Below are 15,593 nucleotides of genomic sequence, written 5' to 3' on the forward strand. Positions count from 1 at the left end.
AGAAGGTACGTGTTATGGTTGATGTGAAGTTGAGGAGGTGATCAGGACTGAATGAGTTGTCGAAATGGTGTCGTGAATCTCAGACCAGTAGTGAAGTGGGAAGGGAAAAACGATGGGAGCGACAAGTGAGACATTCACATAAAAGGTGATGACATCGGAAATCTGAGACGACGACGACGACTAACGACGATCATACTATGAATGAATTGAAATCTTCATTCTCAATGCAATGCATCACGGTCACAGTCACGATCCCATTATTTCCTTAGATCGGCAGTGAGGAAAGGGAGGAAGGGTAGAGATTTGATTGCGAGATTGGGAGATTAAAGATGGCTTAAGGTAACTCTACTTGATGAATAGGCGTTTGGTTTACAGGAGTGAGTGTGAGCGAGTGACAGCCGTAAATGCAGTAAGCCTGAGCCGAACCGGGAAAGGGAAGAGCAGTAAAGTATCCCATCCGGTGCGCGGGTGGGAAGGATACATACAGTAGTTCAGGGTGGGATGGACATGCAACTGAAAACACCATCCATCATCGATCGGTTAAAGTTTGTACATTATTATTATTATTGTGAAGGACGCCGACTTGGCATCTCAAGAGAGCCTTGTGGGCTGCATATGGGGTTCGTGTAGTCTAAATCATATGTGGTGAGTCGCCATGTAAGGGGCTTGATACCATCCATCCCACACCGGTGCCGGGAGAGGGATAAAGCTGTATCAAAATTGTTTTTTAAGTTCGGGTCCGGGTTCGGGATAGGGAAAGGGGGAAAGGGGAATAACATGCACATCAGGCACACAACAGTACTTCCCACTCACTTTCGACGCATTAGGCAATTTTATACAATCAGCTGGCAAAAGTCGAAATGGACGGCAATAGCTTGACAATTAGGCGGATGACTTCCAACATTCCATTAGGCGCGCCATTACCAGCATATGCCACGTGGCTCGCTCGGTTGGTTGCTTGCCGAGACGTACGCTTGCTTTGCTTGATCATTCTGACTGTACGAGTGTCGAATTTAGCCGTTGATGCGATCATATTTTTTGCTCAATCTCCCATCTTCTCTTTCATCAGTATACGATTCCAGTACCCCATGCTGTGTGGAATAGTGCAGTGTCTCGGATAAACCCGCTACTTCTCAACAACTTTTGTAACATATCATCTTGCTTGTCATCTCTTGTTGTAACATCAACAACAACAACATAATAGCTACTGTATCGCGCATTTGCCACCCGACCCGCGCACGGATCATCGCTTTCGTCGGTCCCTCCTCTCATCTCTGGTAGGAGAACGAATTCAACTTATTTTTGAAGAATTGTGAATTAGATTCAGCGTTCCTCTCACCCATACTGCATCCCGTCATGCCCATCCACCCCGCACCCATCATCTTGGGCACTCTCGCCGTTATCGGATCAGGCTATGCGTTCAAAAAGGTGAGCGGGGGAGGAAAGATCAGTTTAAGGGCAGAGTGTTGACGATTGACCATCAGTTTATTTACGATCCGCATCTCGCCCCTTTGATCGAAGCTCTTCTCGCGCAACATTCTCTATCTTCACCGCACCGTCATAATGAAGCAGATCGACAAGTCCCTATCCCCGTTCCCGCTTCGTCATCAGGTTCTACGACCGCTCGACAACATCATCATACCCATCTGAGAAGACGGAGTCATGCTCGACGATCTAGTAGTGAATACGAACTGAACGAGAGTCTGTTACATCATCGACATCAGAGACGAGTCAGTCACGATCATGATCATGATCATGATCATGCACTTGGTCACGGAGAGATTGAAGAAGCGGAAGCGGAAGCGGAAGGTGAGGCTGCTTGGGGTAGAACGTCCTCGTACGAGTTAGATGGATCGACCTTGAAGTCATCGCCGCCGAAGAAAGCCTTCCATCGTCATATGAACTCGGTTACGAGTCCGGATCACACCAAACTCCGCCGAAGCAGCTCTGAGACCCGCACTCACGTCCCGTTGATTGACCTAGGCGACGATCACGCTCGTCCCGAATCACCACAAGATGCCGAAGTTCGGGAAGTCATTTTCAACTACGCTCCTACCCCGCTCCATCATCGATCTGGAGCAAACACCCCCTCTCGACCGTCGAGTGTTTCTCTGAACCCTTTCCTTGCACTTGCAGCTGCTACACCTGAATTCGGAGCTTCTCCCTATACCACATCGATGACTCTGCCGGAACAGAGTCCGGTCCAAGATCAGATTCACCTCGCAGCCCCTTCTACGACTTTCTCATTTTTATCGCTCAGTCAACAATCGTCACCGGAACCAGTGAACGATAGTTTGCAATCGCTCTCCGTCTCATTCGGCACCGCAGCAGAGTTGGTGGAACATCCTTCTACGGGCACAAGGGAAGATGATGTCATCTCCCTTCCTGAAACAACTACGAGCGGATACGAAGATGCTGAATCGTATTCGCCAATCTCGAGAGCGCTCAGTCCTTTACCACCGACTAGGACGGCAAGTCCGACCCCAGTACCGATGTTAGCACAACAGGGCGGATCGTTGGATTCGGCCACAGTTGGAGATTTAGGAATGAGCTATGTGATGCCCACCTCGGGGAGGAGAGGACCTATGAGCGTGGTCAGCATGACAGAGTCGGATGTGGAAGATGGTTGGAGATCCGAGAGCGAGTGGGAGGCAGTGGGCAGCGAAGTTGGAGGTGGTCGTTGAGGTCGTGCTGCATGAGGTGACGAGTGTGGCGATGCGTCACATCACGTCGAAAACGATTGTAAAAGTATATCATAGGTGAAACGAACGATTCCTGTCCCCTTTTGTACGTTAGAACCCTTTGAAAGGGCCATTCGAAAAGCCAAAGTCACAAAATGTTGTTGATATACACGTAAAAATACCAAAGATGTATTGTATACAGATGCAGTACCAATGCATTGCTATCTACGACTCTATCATTCTTCACTCGATCTTCTATCGGAAGAGGTGAATTGGAATATGATGCAGTGATAGTGTCCGCTGTACGGTACGTAGCAAGCATAGTCCATGTTTCAAACCAAATCTGGAGTAAAATACAACAAGAACAAACTAGATACGAATTCAAAGTCCTTTCCAAGATCTGGCGATATTGCCAATCGCTCAGTAACCCGGGATCGTAGCCTTCAACGCTACGACGTCACACTGCTCAACCACACCGCCCGTGATCGAGTATTGCAGCTCCTTCGTTCCCATCAAAGTCGATAGACCCGCATCGATATCTTTGACCAGGAAGATCTTGGCTTCGACGTCTTTCATACTGCAAATGACGGGGTAGAACGCGTTTCCGAGCGAGTCGAGACCTATGTAGATCCCTTGAGGGGTAGAAGGGTCGGGCTCTAAGAGAAGAGAAAGATGAAACTGTCAGTTCATATTACCGTGGGGTATTGGGTGAAAGTACTGTACTCACTGAACGGGAGGAGGGAGATAATATTGGCTGATTTGGGGATTTGAGTCAGATCGTTGATTCTCAATCGACTGACACCAGTAGCGGCGCTAAGGCAAAGAAAAGACACATATCAGCGTAATGCGCTAGGATATCATAGGAAAGTAGGAAAGCTCGAGGGAAACTCACATCTCATCGGGATAATAGAACAGGGGGAACTCGTCCCCAGCAGCAACCACCACTTCGCCGTCGGTGGTGGCCCACTTCCTAACAGCTGCATTGTCCTTGGAGTCCAATCCTAAGTTACCGCTTCCCGTAGTGGCGAGCACGTATTCACCCGACAGTTCGTAGATTGGAAGATAGTCGAATCCCTCCAATACTTGTGCAGCTTCCGCAGCGGCGTAAGAAGCATTAATCGCTGCGTTGAACTCTTCGGTGAGGAAGGGCGATACAGAATCATTTCGATCGAGGAAGTTGGAAATAGCAGGGTCGAGGACGAGATCAGGGTTGGTTTCCGAGGTTGATCCGATTGGCCTGGCAGTGGCAGTTGTCACGGACCCATCTGCCCTTGTGATGGTGGAACTCTCAGCCGCTGTGGCAGTTGGAGCCTGCCTCCTAGCGCGATCACGACGTCGGTCAACTGTCGAAGAGGAAAAGGTAGGTTCCGCTGAAGAATAGTAGCTAGACACGGTCGCTGAGCTGGGGTAGCTGAATAATGAGGTCGAAGAGGGTCGAGTGCTAGATGAAACAGTGGCGATTCTGTTCACGCTTGAGATGGCGGAAGATGGTCGACTGATTCCCGGAATCCTGTGACAAACCCACCAAACATAAGCGATAGCTTGCAGGTGTTGAGATCAGATGCGATCGCTACTCACGGGAGACAGTCCGCGAAAATATGATCCTGCTTATACAAAGCCAAGTTTGACAATTTCCCCGCCAAATCGAAATCGATAGAGTTGCTTACTCCCACATCGTATGCTAGACCATTGATGCAGTAGCTGGTGTCGTGAGGGTTGGTGGTACCCCTTAATACTGCAGAAGCAAGTAGTTTAGGAGTGTTTCTAAGACCGATCCTCTTGTCCAATTTTAACGAGGGGATTCGAAGTCCCACACCAAGTTCGGCGGGAAGACCTAGTCCGAGCGAGGCACGTACTTCACCCGAAGCGTCGAGTCGTCGATTGAACACAGGTGAGAATCCGGAAATAGTCGACTGAGGTCCGGTCGACAATGCGTTGAGTCGAGCGACAAAGTTGGGTATTGACACGTCCGCACCGATGAGTAATCGACCTTTGGCCTCGATCGACAGCTCGGCTGTAGCGTCAAGGGTGACAGCAGCACCGACGGTGAGGAAGTTTGAGATCGTGAAACCGACGGGTACAATGGGGAAGCTTCCTAGATGCTTTGTATACGGCTGTTTGTGGGTGCCAGATGCGACGATGCCGAGGTTCGCACCAGCATAGAGAGAACCAGACATCGACACATCGGCTCGGGTGAGTTGAGGGGGAACTGCAGTAAACAAGTATATCATCAGTCTCAAAGCGACCTATGTAGATCATCTGCTGAGTCCCACTCACAAAGCTTATAGCTTAGTCCACCTCCCATGGTCGTTGTCCCATTGAATCCACAATCCACACAATATACATCCATCTTGGACGAGCTCGTCGGATCCACAACTTTGAAGTCTGACGATTCGGATTCACTCGAGAAGAGGAGGTACGAGTTCTTCCTTCCGAAAGGTGAATCGACCTGAGGTGTAGGTTTCGCGCTGAACTTCAATAACTTCTTGAATGTGAAGCTTGTAAATGCCGTGAGTGCCTTTTGAAAGATTGTGACGATCGGTCTGACGATAGCAGTGGCTTTGGCCACGACTTTGTTGACTTGTGCGTTGATGGCTGTTCTGATTGTTGTCGGTATGATCGCCTTGGCGACGTTGGCGAGCTGGACAAGGGGTTGATCAGTTTTTGTGAAGTGATAACGTCCACCAGACGGACTAGAGTAGTCCAGCCACCAACTCACCTTCTTGAAAGCTTTCTTGAACGAGAACTTTCTCCTGACCAAACCTCGCTTTCCCACAACTTCCATCAGGTCTCTCTCAGCCACATCGCCGCCCTGGAGACCAGGAGCAAACTTGAGCGCATCAGCCTCGTCATCAAGGTTCAAGAACCCGATTTTGGCATCGAGCACTTGGTCAAAGTCCGGGCCACAAGGTGCAGTTGGGAGACCGAGGTATGAGGAAGGTGGGTTGAGGCATGTGAGTGCACCCGAGCCGGAGTTGGGGGAAGTGCCACCGGGAGTTGTATTTCCTGGAGTAGAACCGCCAGGAGTAGAACCGCCAGGAGTAGAACTGCCAGGAGTAGAACCACTTGTGTTGGTGTTGCCTCCTGCATTGCCACCGTTGTTACCGTTGTTACCGTTGTTACCGTTGTTACCGTTGTTACCGTTGTTACCGTTGTTACCGTTGTTACCGTTGTTACCGTTGTTACCGTTGTTACCGTTGTTACCGTTGTTACCGTTGTTGCTGTTGCCACCGCTGTTATTGTTGCCGCTGTTTCCACTGCTACCTCCTCCACTGCTACCACTGCTACCACCGCCATTGCCTCCATTGCCTCCATTGCCTCCATTGCCTCCGTTGCCTCCTATACCGCCATTGGTAATGCTGTCATCGACGTTAGCAATGTGTCCATCGGATGACCAAGAGTGACCGTCGTGTTCGCCTCCATTGGGGTTCTTTGTACCCCAGTCTATCGAGACCTGCGCGAGGCCAAGACATCACTCATCAGTCGACGTTCATAATAATCTTGATACTGTAGCTCTGTGAATCACTCACTTCGTCACATGCTTTCTCAACTTCGATCTCAAGGGCTGTTACTTTGACTTTCGAACAACCGTCCTTTCCCTCAAAGTCAAGTCTTTCGACCAACCAATAAACATGCGCACTGTCGTCTTTGCCCTTTTCGTTACATTCCAGTGACTCGGTAACGATCAAGAACCCTTCTTGTCCTTCCCTTTCATCTTTTGACCAGTGTTCTTTTACAAACTCGAATGCTTTCTTGTCGTTGAAATCGATCTCGATACCATAAGATTCACACTTGACAGATTTGACGTATTCCGAATGAGGGAGTAATACCGTCGGATACTGGAAAGTCATATTCGCCTCTGCGAACAAGTATGGTTTCGATTTATCGGCACTTTCATCGTGATAGTGGACCGTGCCATGTGGTGCTGGGAGAAGAACATCGTAGGATGAAGTGTCGATGTGACGCGGGACAATGGGTTTGAGTGTCGGTGCTGCAGCATGGGCAGAGTCGATTGCCCGATGAAGAGAAGAGGAAGTACCGGAGGGTAAAGAATCGCGATCGTTTATCTCGACCTCGGCGGAGGAAGCGACGATTAAATGGGTGAGACTGAGATAGAACAAGATTGAAGTGAGAACAAATGAAGGGTACACCATGTTGAATTGATGTCTAGCAAGTCTAGAGTACAGCACTCGTGTGAGGTGAGTTCCGTTATCGAATATCGACTGTCGAATGATGAGCGATGAAAATCTGGTTTGTCCCACATCCTGCTGCCTTTTATACACATCTCGAGTCATTCACTCGACACCATGCATCGACACATCAACGCCACCATTTGCACTCGATACCGCCTCATCAACATTCACTGCCATCAACGAATCCGATATCCGCTGTGCCGCACAGCACAATAAGTTAACTTACTACACCGTTCCGAGTAAACGGGTCAGTGTTAAACTCGAATGAGATTAGATCAGTCCAGTAAAGATGATACAGGAACGACAATCCGGAAGATCACGATTGACGTGCATCAGAAAGCGATGAAGCTGGGCCGAAGACGACATAGGGTAGTAAGTAATCGTGCTGCTATCAGTTTTGCGGGGATCAACGCGCTCGAACGCTCCGACACTGCTTGACGCTCAGCTTCGCAAGTCCGTTACAAAGTTCAAACAAGCATATCGTCCTTCCACCGCTTTAGACGCACACAGCTCCTCTCCAGGCATTGCTGTGTCTTTCAGTGGTTGAACAGGGTATGGTATAGTGACAATTGTGAAATGAGTAACAGGTTTCCAGATGCAGTAACGACACATCCGCTGGTCGTGATCCCATCAAGAGCCTGTAGAGCTTGGCAGGGCGGATCGTACGTATCTGTAGATCTACGTGATCCGGTCGCAGTACCAAATGATGGGATTGTGGGAATGACGAAGAGTGGGAGTCTGATTGAGGGAAGCAAGGGATTGATCAAATGCTGGGTGAAATGACATTAAATTTCCGGTCCGAACAAGAACCGAAAGTGAAAAGATAAAAGGCAAAAGTCACCACCACCATCGATGATAAGATTCGTCATCTTGCAGAATATGTCATACTCCGAGATCTGGCTTATCTTGCACAGGTAGTTGTTCAACGTTGGGACCTTTCCGGAGACAAATCATACGAGTTCTGCATAAGTCATGCTAGGTCTCGCCTCGTCACGACGTACGCCGAGCAGTGCTACACCTGCTCAATTCCGCAATGCCGTCCAAAACATGAATGATAGCGGACGCTGTACTCAGATACCGCACGTCCGATGCATTTTCGAGATACTCCTCCACATCTACGAAATTCTACACCACCCCAATATACCAATGACTATTGTTGCAGGTCGCTGCCATCATACTCCAAAACATACATGAAATATGCGAAGCCCTCAGGAGGTCCGATCTCTTTATGGGTCAATTTGAAGCCAGGTCTATTTTGCATATACCTAGCGGTTGGGGGAGTTTGTGTCAGCGACTGGCTTTAGCTGATGAGTAGTGATCGTGCGCCCGGACAGGAGACGAATCTGGGGTAGAACGGGTGAATGGGTAGGTAGGTTGGATAGAAGGTACTGACCGTTTTCGAAAGTGAGGTTGACCAAATGTGAAGCTGTAAGCACAACGTAGGTGAAGGAGCGTGAGCTAAATGAAACGGAAGCCTGCAGCCATAGGATGAACAACTGACTAGACGAATTTCGAGCCTTTTCGTTTTCTCAGAACCCTGTGTGGACATACAGACGATCAGCTAGTTGCGAGGATCGGGCTGTAGCTGAGGCGGAAGCGCAGACAACGCAAACCCACCTCAAGGCCTCAGACACTTCTTGTGTACATGTTTTGATATCCTTCTCAGGCGGGTTCTACAAAGGCGTGGTTAGTCTGGTCTCACGTCAAAGGTGATCAGAGGGGCTCGGGAGATTAACGCACCCAAGGATCTCCCTTCGTTGTCAGCATCGCGCTGTGACATAGATACCCCGTTGTAAGCCGCTGCCTAGCTATCGATATGTGTTGGATGTCACGACTCACTCCATTGTACCTGTTGTAACGAGAGAGAAGCCACCAGTCAGTCTTAAGTCAGCTATTAAGGCGGATAAACACGCTTCAACTCACCTTTATCTACCACCAGATCGAATTCCTCTTCGTTATATTTGAGATCTAAAACGTCCATCTCTTGCCATGTCATGAGTTCTCGAGAAGCGTGCCGTTGAGACATCTGCTCTATGACAACTTTGGAGTACTAAGGTGGTCAATGTCAGAGGTTAGCTGCGTCTGGATCTCTGATTACGACTGCGCCCGGTCGCAGAGCAAGAGCCGCCACTTAACTCTCAGTAGAGAAGAGAGAAATATCGTGCTTACATCTAGGTTGACGATATTTGTCCATCCCGCATCATATAGTTCTTCGCTCAATCCCGAATTGCCACAACCAAGCATCAATATCCTAGCTTCCTTGCCCTTTCCTTTGGCCTTATCTCCCCCGATATCAGATGTGAGTTCTTCGAATAGCGGTAAAAGGTAAGCAGGGGATAAGAACCAGTCGAAAGTGGTACCGTCTGACTCGCTACGAGCAGATAGATCAGCTACATTTCTTACGTGAGACATGCTTTTGAGTATATGTTGACATACGCTGCATATCTTTGTTCCCTACGCAATTGAGGAAGTCAGTGTCGCATGTATCGTACAAGAGTGGAGGCAGACATACCAATATTCATGAGTTCCGTACCCTTCGTTGGTAGGAGGTAGATTTGCTTCGATGTTCGACGGCATGGCGGAGGTGATGTAGGTTCGGTGTGATTATTCTATATCGTGCTATACGACGATGGTCGGAACTTCGTGCTGCTCTCAAGTCTTGATTCAATCTTGTCAACAAATGATGATAACTTGACTGAAAAAGTTGGAGGATGTTACCGGTGTAACTTAGGATTGGGTGGGTGGCAAAGATAGGCGCGCTCGAGGCGACATTAGGTGTTGTTGTCATTGGATCGTCACGTCCAAGCTATATTGACGATGATGAAGATGATGGTGATGGTGGTGATGGTGGAATGATCAAAACATACTTCTCACTCATACCAATCAGAGACACTTGTTCCCCCGGGAGTCGAACGCGACGCATTTCATACCCCAGAGCATCGCATTTACGACATAGATATACCTCGAGCATCGCACCATGTCCAACCCTAATCCCGTTCAGTCGTCTACCAACCTCTTTCGGCGACTTGCTTGGCAGACCGCCATACCTATATCTATACGACTGGGAGACAACGAGCCTGGAGCAGGGTCAGGTGTGGACAGATACTATGTAAGCGACTCGTGATGTTTCTCTTGAGAGCGTGTGCACAGATCGCGTTTGTCCACTTGCCGTCGGCTCCTTCCAATCCCATTACTGTCCAGTAGCTAATCATGTAGAGATGACAGATCCAAGCGCCTCGATATTCGTATCTCCCTCTACTGATACCAGAGATCAAAGAGAACCTTGTCGAGCTAGCTCTAGATGACGCACAGCTCGAACAGACGGAGGAAAAAGATTGGTGGTTCGAGGAAGAGGTCGATGATGAACCTGGAGGTTTCGCAGGACAAGGTGCTTGTAGATGGTGAGTGACAGAGTGGGTATGACTCCCGTCGCTGGAAAGATATTGACAGTGTGTGGTAGGCACTGGCCGATAGACCTCATCGAACTATCGTCATATATCTCCCGACCTCGTCCCCTTCCATCAACGTCAACCTCTCCACCACGACAGCTCAAATTGAGCCTCCATCTCTCTGCTCCACCACAAGAGAGATTGCTGATGCCCAACACCGTCGAGACGTGCAAGACACAATGGATAAATCAGATCAAAGAGGCGGATTTTGTGAGGTGGAGAAATACTAGCAGGGTGACGAATCTGAGAAGAGCGGATTTGGAAGCTGGATGGGATGGCATCGTTCAAGGTTGGTCCATGTTGCAGTGAAATGTGATACATGACAGAGGAAGATGGTGTTGAGCAGAGATGGAGTACACAAAGCGTTTGGATTTATCTGACCGGCAGATGAGGGGCGGACAGCGAATGTTCGCACATGTGTCAAGTACCGGCCGAGCGCAATCTAACGTCGTTTGCTCCCACCTGCAGATGACTACGACCTATACTCTCGAATGGCGAATCGCATCCTTCCTTTACCGACCCCTGCAACACAAGCGCCACCAACATCCTCTGTGTCTTCGTCAAGGCCTCCCTCCACAGATCCAGGAGGGTCGAACGTCAAACCTGAATCGTCATATGCGACGAGAGCCACCCCTATCAAGATTTACCTGCCCGATAACGCACCGGTCATACAAGAGGTGATACCACCTACAGGATCTGATAGTGAGTGGAAGCTCATCCGTCGTCCAGCCAGATGGTTACACGCGACTAAGTTCGACGACGCCTCACTCAGATCAGGTTGGACCATCAGATGTTGACCCTTTATCTTCCTAGGCAAACCAACCACTCTTCTCTCTGTGCTACGCCAACATCTTCCCCTCCTCTTCCCGCGCCAGTCAACCGACCCATACGCCCTCGCATTTCCTGTAGCTCAAGGGGTTCCAATACCTCCCGAATCAGAAGTCGCTTGGCTCGCTGCTTGTATGTGCGGAGCGGACGGCTGGTTAAGGATTGGTATCTGTCTGAGAGCCCAATGACAGCTGTGAGCAACCGGGGGACGAAGTTGTACATATACTTTAGCATGGAAGCGAGCAGGACACGGTCGTCATAACATGCATATTATCATTCAGCGACGAAATGGACGGTTCCCTCAAATCGGCGGTCCTATCAAACGGCCTATGCATTCTCATCCCACAGGATAGCAATCATGCATAGGACGATTTGGACTCACAGCAATGTATCCATATTGACCTTACGGTGTGTATTGTATTGTGAAGATACGATGTTATGCATAGCCAAAGCGGAGGAGTGCCGAGAAATGTATGTCCCTATAAATAGATTTCCTCGGAGCGGTGCAATCTCAGCGGGGGACAATGTTGCCACTCTTGGACAACAACCAACAAACGACACTCGCAGTTCTCACGCCATCATCCTTCTTCTTTCTTCTTCTTCTTCTTCTTCTTTCTGAATCTGTCAATGTATAACAGTAACAACGCCCTAACAATGTTATCCGCTTTCCTAGGACAGCTCGTCTGCGTGGGAGCAGTGTGGATCGCGAGTGATAGGGCTCTCAAGGTGCGTTGTTGGTGACCCTTTCGTTACTTAAGGAGTGGAGCGACCAGAAGCTTACTTTTGACTCTGGATATCGCCCTCCTCTTTCCACTTCATACTTGTTTCTATCCGACATTCAACCTTCACGTACAACAGACCTCCATCGCCATCTCCTCTCTCCATACGAAGACTGGAGAGAACTGTGCCGAGACCACGCATACGAATGATCAACCTATCGAACCCGCCAACAGGTCCCCGTCATGGAGACGGGCATTCTCCAAACGTGCTCTTAGCGCATATCTCACCATCGGACTTGTTCTATCTTTCGAGATGTTCGTGATGTTTGGTCTTCCCAAATTGACTACGATATTCTTCCTGGACCTTTTCTGGTCGATATTGCTCGGCGTTATTATCTGTATGTCCTTCTTCAAGGTGAGTTGCACGTCCATTCTTCCCTTCATGGGTCAACCTCTCAAGTCCCATACTCTGTAATGATCGGAAGATCATCTCTAATCGAATTTATTATTAGGCTCTCCACATCATCTTCCGACCAGCTTCGTTCTTGCGTATCGAGACGATTCCCAACAATCCCATGCCCAAACTGATCCACTCGCCCATTCCCAACCATCCCAGTCCTTTCTTCCTCGAAACCCCTTTCCGACTTCCAGTCTGTATCGCTCTCACAATTGCGATATTGGGCAGTGCCTATAATGGGTATTATGCTTGTCTGCCCCTTGTCGCGGCTGCGTACACCATCATGATATTATCGGTATATCATATGCCCAAGGTGTCGATGAGGAAGTTTTATCTCGGAGTAGCGGCCATCATAGTGAGTGCAGGTGATTCATCGTTCAATTTACTTTACTGCAGTGCCAGCAGCTCTCAGTGAACATGCATCACATTTGGGTCGAGCTGATCGCTTTTGTATGTCCGGCAACAGGCAACCATATTTACGGTTATCGCTATCATTGTATTGGTCGCGAACATCTTCTCCAACGAAGAAGATAAACCAGCTGAGGAAAAGGACGAAGAGTTTAAGATGTTCTCTCCGTGGATCGGGAGAATATTGACCATGTTTAATCTTTCCGTCTCGTTCAACATCCCGGCTATTATCGTAAGTGATGTTCAGTGACTTCCATGATCCATTTGATGTTCACTGAAAATACATATGATCACTCAATACTCCCTTCATTCCTGTATCAGAAAACATCAAAGTTGTACTGATATCATTTGTCGCGTCTCACTCGTAGATGGCTCTCACGCTCCGATACGAGCACTCTGTGTCTCCTTTGGCTGCGACTCATCCTCTCCCCAAAGACGGGCATGCAATCGTCCCCGCGGTACTCCCATATTTCCCCAGACCCATCTTCATCACGGGAATCGTCTCTTCCATCCTGGGTGTGGGATCGCTCTACGTTTTCACTATGATCGTCCCACCTCCTGAAGGGGGATTCGAGAATGGGGTAGTTGGGCTTTTCGTTATACCCTTCGTCTTCCTGGGTATGCCTGTGGCGGCCTGGTGGACTGGTCAGTTTCAAAGCTGGTGGACATACTCTGAGGAGTGAGTGATATTCATCACGGTCACAGACCCTGAGCTGATGGTTGATGTTTCATTACAGATGGTTCCCCAAACCCGAGGCGGCAGTGGCGAAGAACAGTGATGATGTGGAGAAAGGTCTGGAGGAGGAACAAGTGGTTGATGATCTGCTCGATGTCAAGGCGTAGTTGGGAACCGACCCTTCACGACATAACAAAGACTGGACAGATGTCATACAGGTTATTGTAATGACGATCGTAATAGGATGGGATGCAGCACAATGCCATTCCCTCGCGTCGACATTAGCACACTTTGTGGCGACTTGTCGGCCAACCGGGACCATTACGCTGGAATCGATATCGGTGGACAACCTCCACTTTTGACGTCACCAAAGTCAGCGAGATGCATTGTTGCATTTCCGCATTCCTCTCTCTCTCTATCTCTTTTGGAACGACGTCCACACCTACTGTACAAGCAGCAAAGACGCAAGATGCCACGAGACGCAGATGATCCTATTGTCCAAGCTGAGCAGAGTGGATATCACTCTGCTGCTTACAGCGCTGCTGGAGCAGCTCAGATGAGGTGAGCCATGGCACGGAACAACAGTGTCTGACCGAGAGACTGATAACATCTGTGCTGTCTATCCTCGTCCTTCACTCCCACTCACCCCTGACATGTCATCTTGCTCCACTTTTACGCGGCGACTCTTTTCCCCGAGTCTAGCTTCACACCCATCAACCAGATCCATCAACATCTATGCGGTCTCCACATATACTCGCACGATCCAAACAGACCTGTCAAAGCACATCATTTCTGTACACATCTCAGACATGATTTGCACCAATGTGTGATATACGATAGTGATAAGTCGGATGCGAGGCTGATCGGTGAGTCAGCCCGAACAAGCATTGCAGTGTTTCCCCTCCTTCTCTGTCTTGGTCTCTGTCTCTGTCTCTCTGCTGTCCTCCGTATTTGGAGTGGGGGATCTGGATGTAGTCTGTATTGGTGTGGGATTGTTCAAGTGACGATTGGACACGTACTGATGTTTGTCGGTAGGTATCGAATACCTCGTACCAGAGTCGGTGTTCGAGACTCTCCCAGAAGAAGAGAAGAAGGTGAGTAATACTCATGTCGATTCAAACACGCTACAATCAACTCGTCTCGAGAACCAAGATATAAACAAGCTCATGCTGATACCTCGATATTCTCACGCAGTATTGGCATTCGCATAAATACGAAGTGGAATCGGGCATGCTAATGCTAGTTACCAAATCTCTCGTTCCGAGTGAGTGTTGCGTTCTCTACTTCAGTGCTCTCTCATCACTTCCCTACTTCTCACGCAGGGTCATCGATACTAGTGTTCGCTCAGTGCTGTTTTGTGTCATGTCCATTTCACTGACGTGCCTCGACTACCTGGATAGATGCTATGACGGATATCGCGGAAAGACCTGCTATGCTCGAACTCCACAGAACGTACGGGAAGACCACGCATACTTGGTAAGCTGGCAAAGACTTCGTAACCCTTCACTCTCTTGCTCTTGTCCTCTAACCCTGGATCGAAAGCCTCCCTCTCTTGTGATGTATGAGGGAAATGTAATAGGCTGACCTATTCTTGCTTCGTCTGATAGGCAATACGACGTTCATCCAGATCTACCACTTGGTCCACCCCAAATCATGATGGCCTACACTGAGGATTCCCAAGTCGACAAGGCATCATTGAAAAAGCGTGATGAGTGAGTTCTATATCTTCCGTCTCTTCTCAGTCTGTCCTGGAGGATTCGAGGCTAGTCCAAGAGAGAACGCTTGTTCGTCGTTCCAGTCGTTATCCTCTACCCGTAAACGATCTCACAACTTCCTCCCTCTGTCTCACTCTTTCCATGCCAAGTCCGCAGAGCGGTCTGATGAGCTGATACTTTCTGCAGAGATCTGGGCGTCGATACCGCTGCCAAGAAACAGGTCCGAAGCGCTTATCTCAAGAAAGAAGATATGGACAGACCACCTGCTAAAGGTGCTGATATCTGGACAGAAGGTAAATTCGGGCAATTGGAATGGGTAGATCAGAAGAGCAAGTAGGCGATGGGTCGTGTATGTATGGTCAAGGTGGATGGTAATGCAGAGGGAGGATGGACGAGGTGTTGTACTGTAGGTCGAGCACCAGGTGGAAGTGGATCGTATACCAACGAGTGAAGACGAATGTTCTTAT

General features: G+C 49.0%; 6 protein-coding genes across 6 annotated transcripts; 4 read left to right on the forward strand and 2 right to left on the reverse strand.

Moving 5' to 3' along the window:
• Window positions 1-1,356: 1,356 nt before the first annotated feature.
• Window positions 1,357-2,684, forward strand: CI109_105914 (uncharacterized protein; the record flags this gene model as incomplete). The annotated part of the gene is made up of 2 exons (XM_032007776.1): window positions 1,357-1,428; window positions 1,485-2,684. 2 exons carry the CDS (start codon window positions 1,357-1,359, stop codon window positions 2,682-2,684), a joined length of 1,272 nt encoding a protein of 423 aa, XP_031857944.1.
• A 417-nt stretch (window positions 2,685-3,101) lies between these two features.
• CI109_105915 (uncharacterized protein) lies at window positions 3,102-6,835 on the reverse strand (the record flags this gene model as incomplete). The annotated part of the gene is made up of 7 exons (XM_032007775.2): window positions 3,102-3,337; window positions 3,409-3,494; window positions 3,574-4,191; window positions 4,260-4,890; window positions 4,959-5,322; window positions 5,401-6,135; window positions 6,212-6,835. 7 exons carry the CDS (start codon window positions 6,833-6,835, stop codon window positions 3,102-3,104), a joined length of 3,294 nt encoding a protein of 1,097 aa, XP_031857943.2.
• Window positions 6,836-8,024: 1,189 nt separating this feature from the next.
• CI109_105916 (uncharacterized protein) lies at window positions 8,025-9,451 on the reverse strand (the record flags this gene model as incomplete). The annotated part of the gene is made up of 10 exons (XM_032007774.2): window positions 8,025-8,139; window positions 8,268-8,300; window positions 8,376-8,411; window positions 8,492-8,547; window positions 8,615-8,645; window positions 8,714-8,723; window positions 8,798-8,924; window positions 9,044-9,245; window positions 9,311-9,328; window positions 9,387-9,451. The coding sequence occupies 10 exons, from the start codon at window positions 9,449-9,451 to the stop codon at window positions 8,025-8,027; spliced, it is 693 nt and encodes a 230-aa protein (XP_031857942.2).
• A 400-nt stretch (window positions 9,452-9,851) lies between these two features.
• On the forward strand, window positions 9,852-11,339 carry CI109_105917 (uncharacterized protein; the record flags this gene model as incomplete). Its single annotated transcript, XM_032007773.1, has 5 exons — window positions 9,852-9,983; window positions 10,100-10,275; window positions 10,335-10,612; window positions 10,792-11,025; window positions 11,137-11,339. 5 exons carry the CDS (start codon window positions 9,852-9,854, stop codon window positions 11,337-11,339), a joined length of 1,023 nt encoding a protein of 340 aa, XP_031857941.1.
• Window positions 11,340-11,778: 439 nt separating this feature from the next.
• CI109_105918 (uncharacterized protein) lies at window positions 11,779-13,578 on the forward strand (the record flags this gene model as incomplete). Its single annotated transcript, XM_032007772.2, has 6 exons — window positions 11,779-11,877; window positions 12,010-12,285; window positions 12,383-12,682; window positions 12,794-12,967; window positions 13,104-13,414; window positions 13,473-13,578. 6 exons carry the CDS (start codon window positions 11,779-11,781, stop codon window positions 13,576-13,578), a joined length of 1,266 nt encoding a protein of 421 aa, XP_031857940.2.
• A 302-nt stretch (window positions 13,579-13,880) lies between these two features.
• CI109_105919 (uncharacterized protein) lies at window positions 13,881-15,463 on the forward strand (the record flags this gene model as incomplete). Its single annotated transcript, XM_065967749.1, has 7 exons — window positions 13,881-13,972; window positions 14,114-14,277; window positions 14,447-14,505; window positions 14,606-14,675; window positions 14,812-14,887; window positions 15,019-15,123; window positions 15,313-15,463. 7 exons carry the CDS (start codon window positions 13,881-13,883, stop codon window positions 15,461-15,463), a joined length of 717 nt encoding a protein of 238 aa, XP_065823821.1.
• Between the last annotated feature and the right edge of the window lie 130 nt (window positions 15,464-15,593).

Source organism: Kwoniella shandongensis, chromosome 11, assembly GCF_008629635.2.
Source record: "Kwoniella shandongensis chromosome 11, complete sequence".
Lineage (NCBI taxonomy): Eukaryota > Fungi > Basidiomycota > Tremellomycetes > Tremellales > Cryptococcaceae > Kwoniella > Kwoniella shandongensis.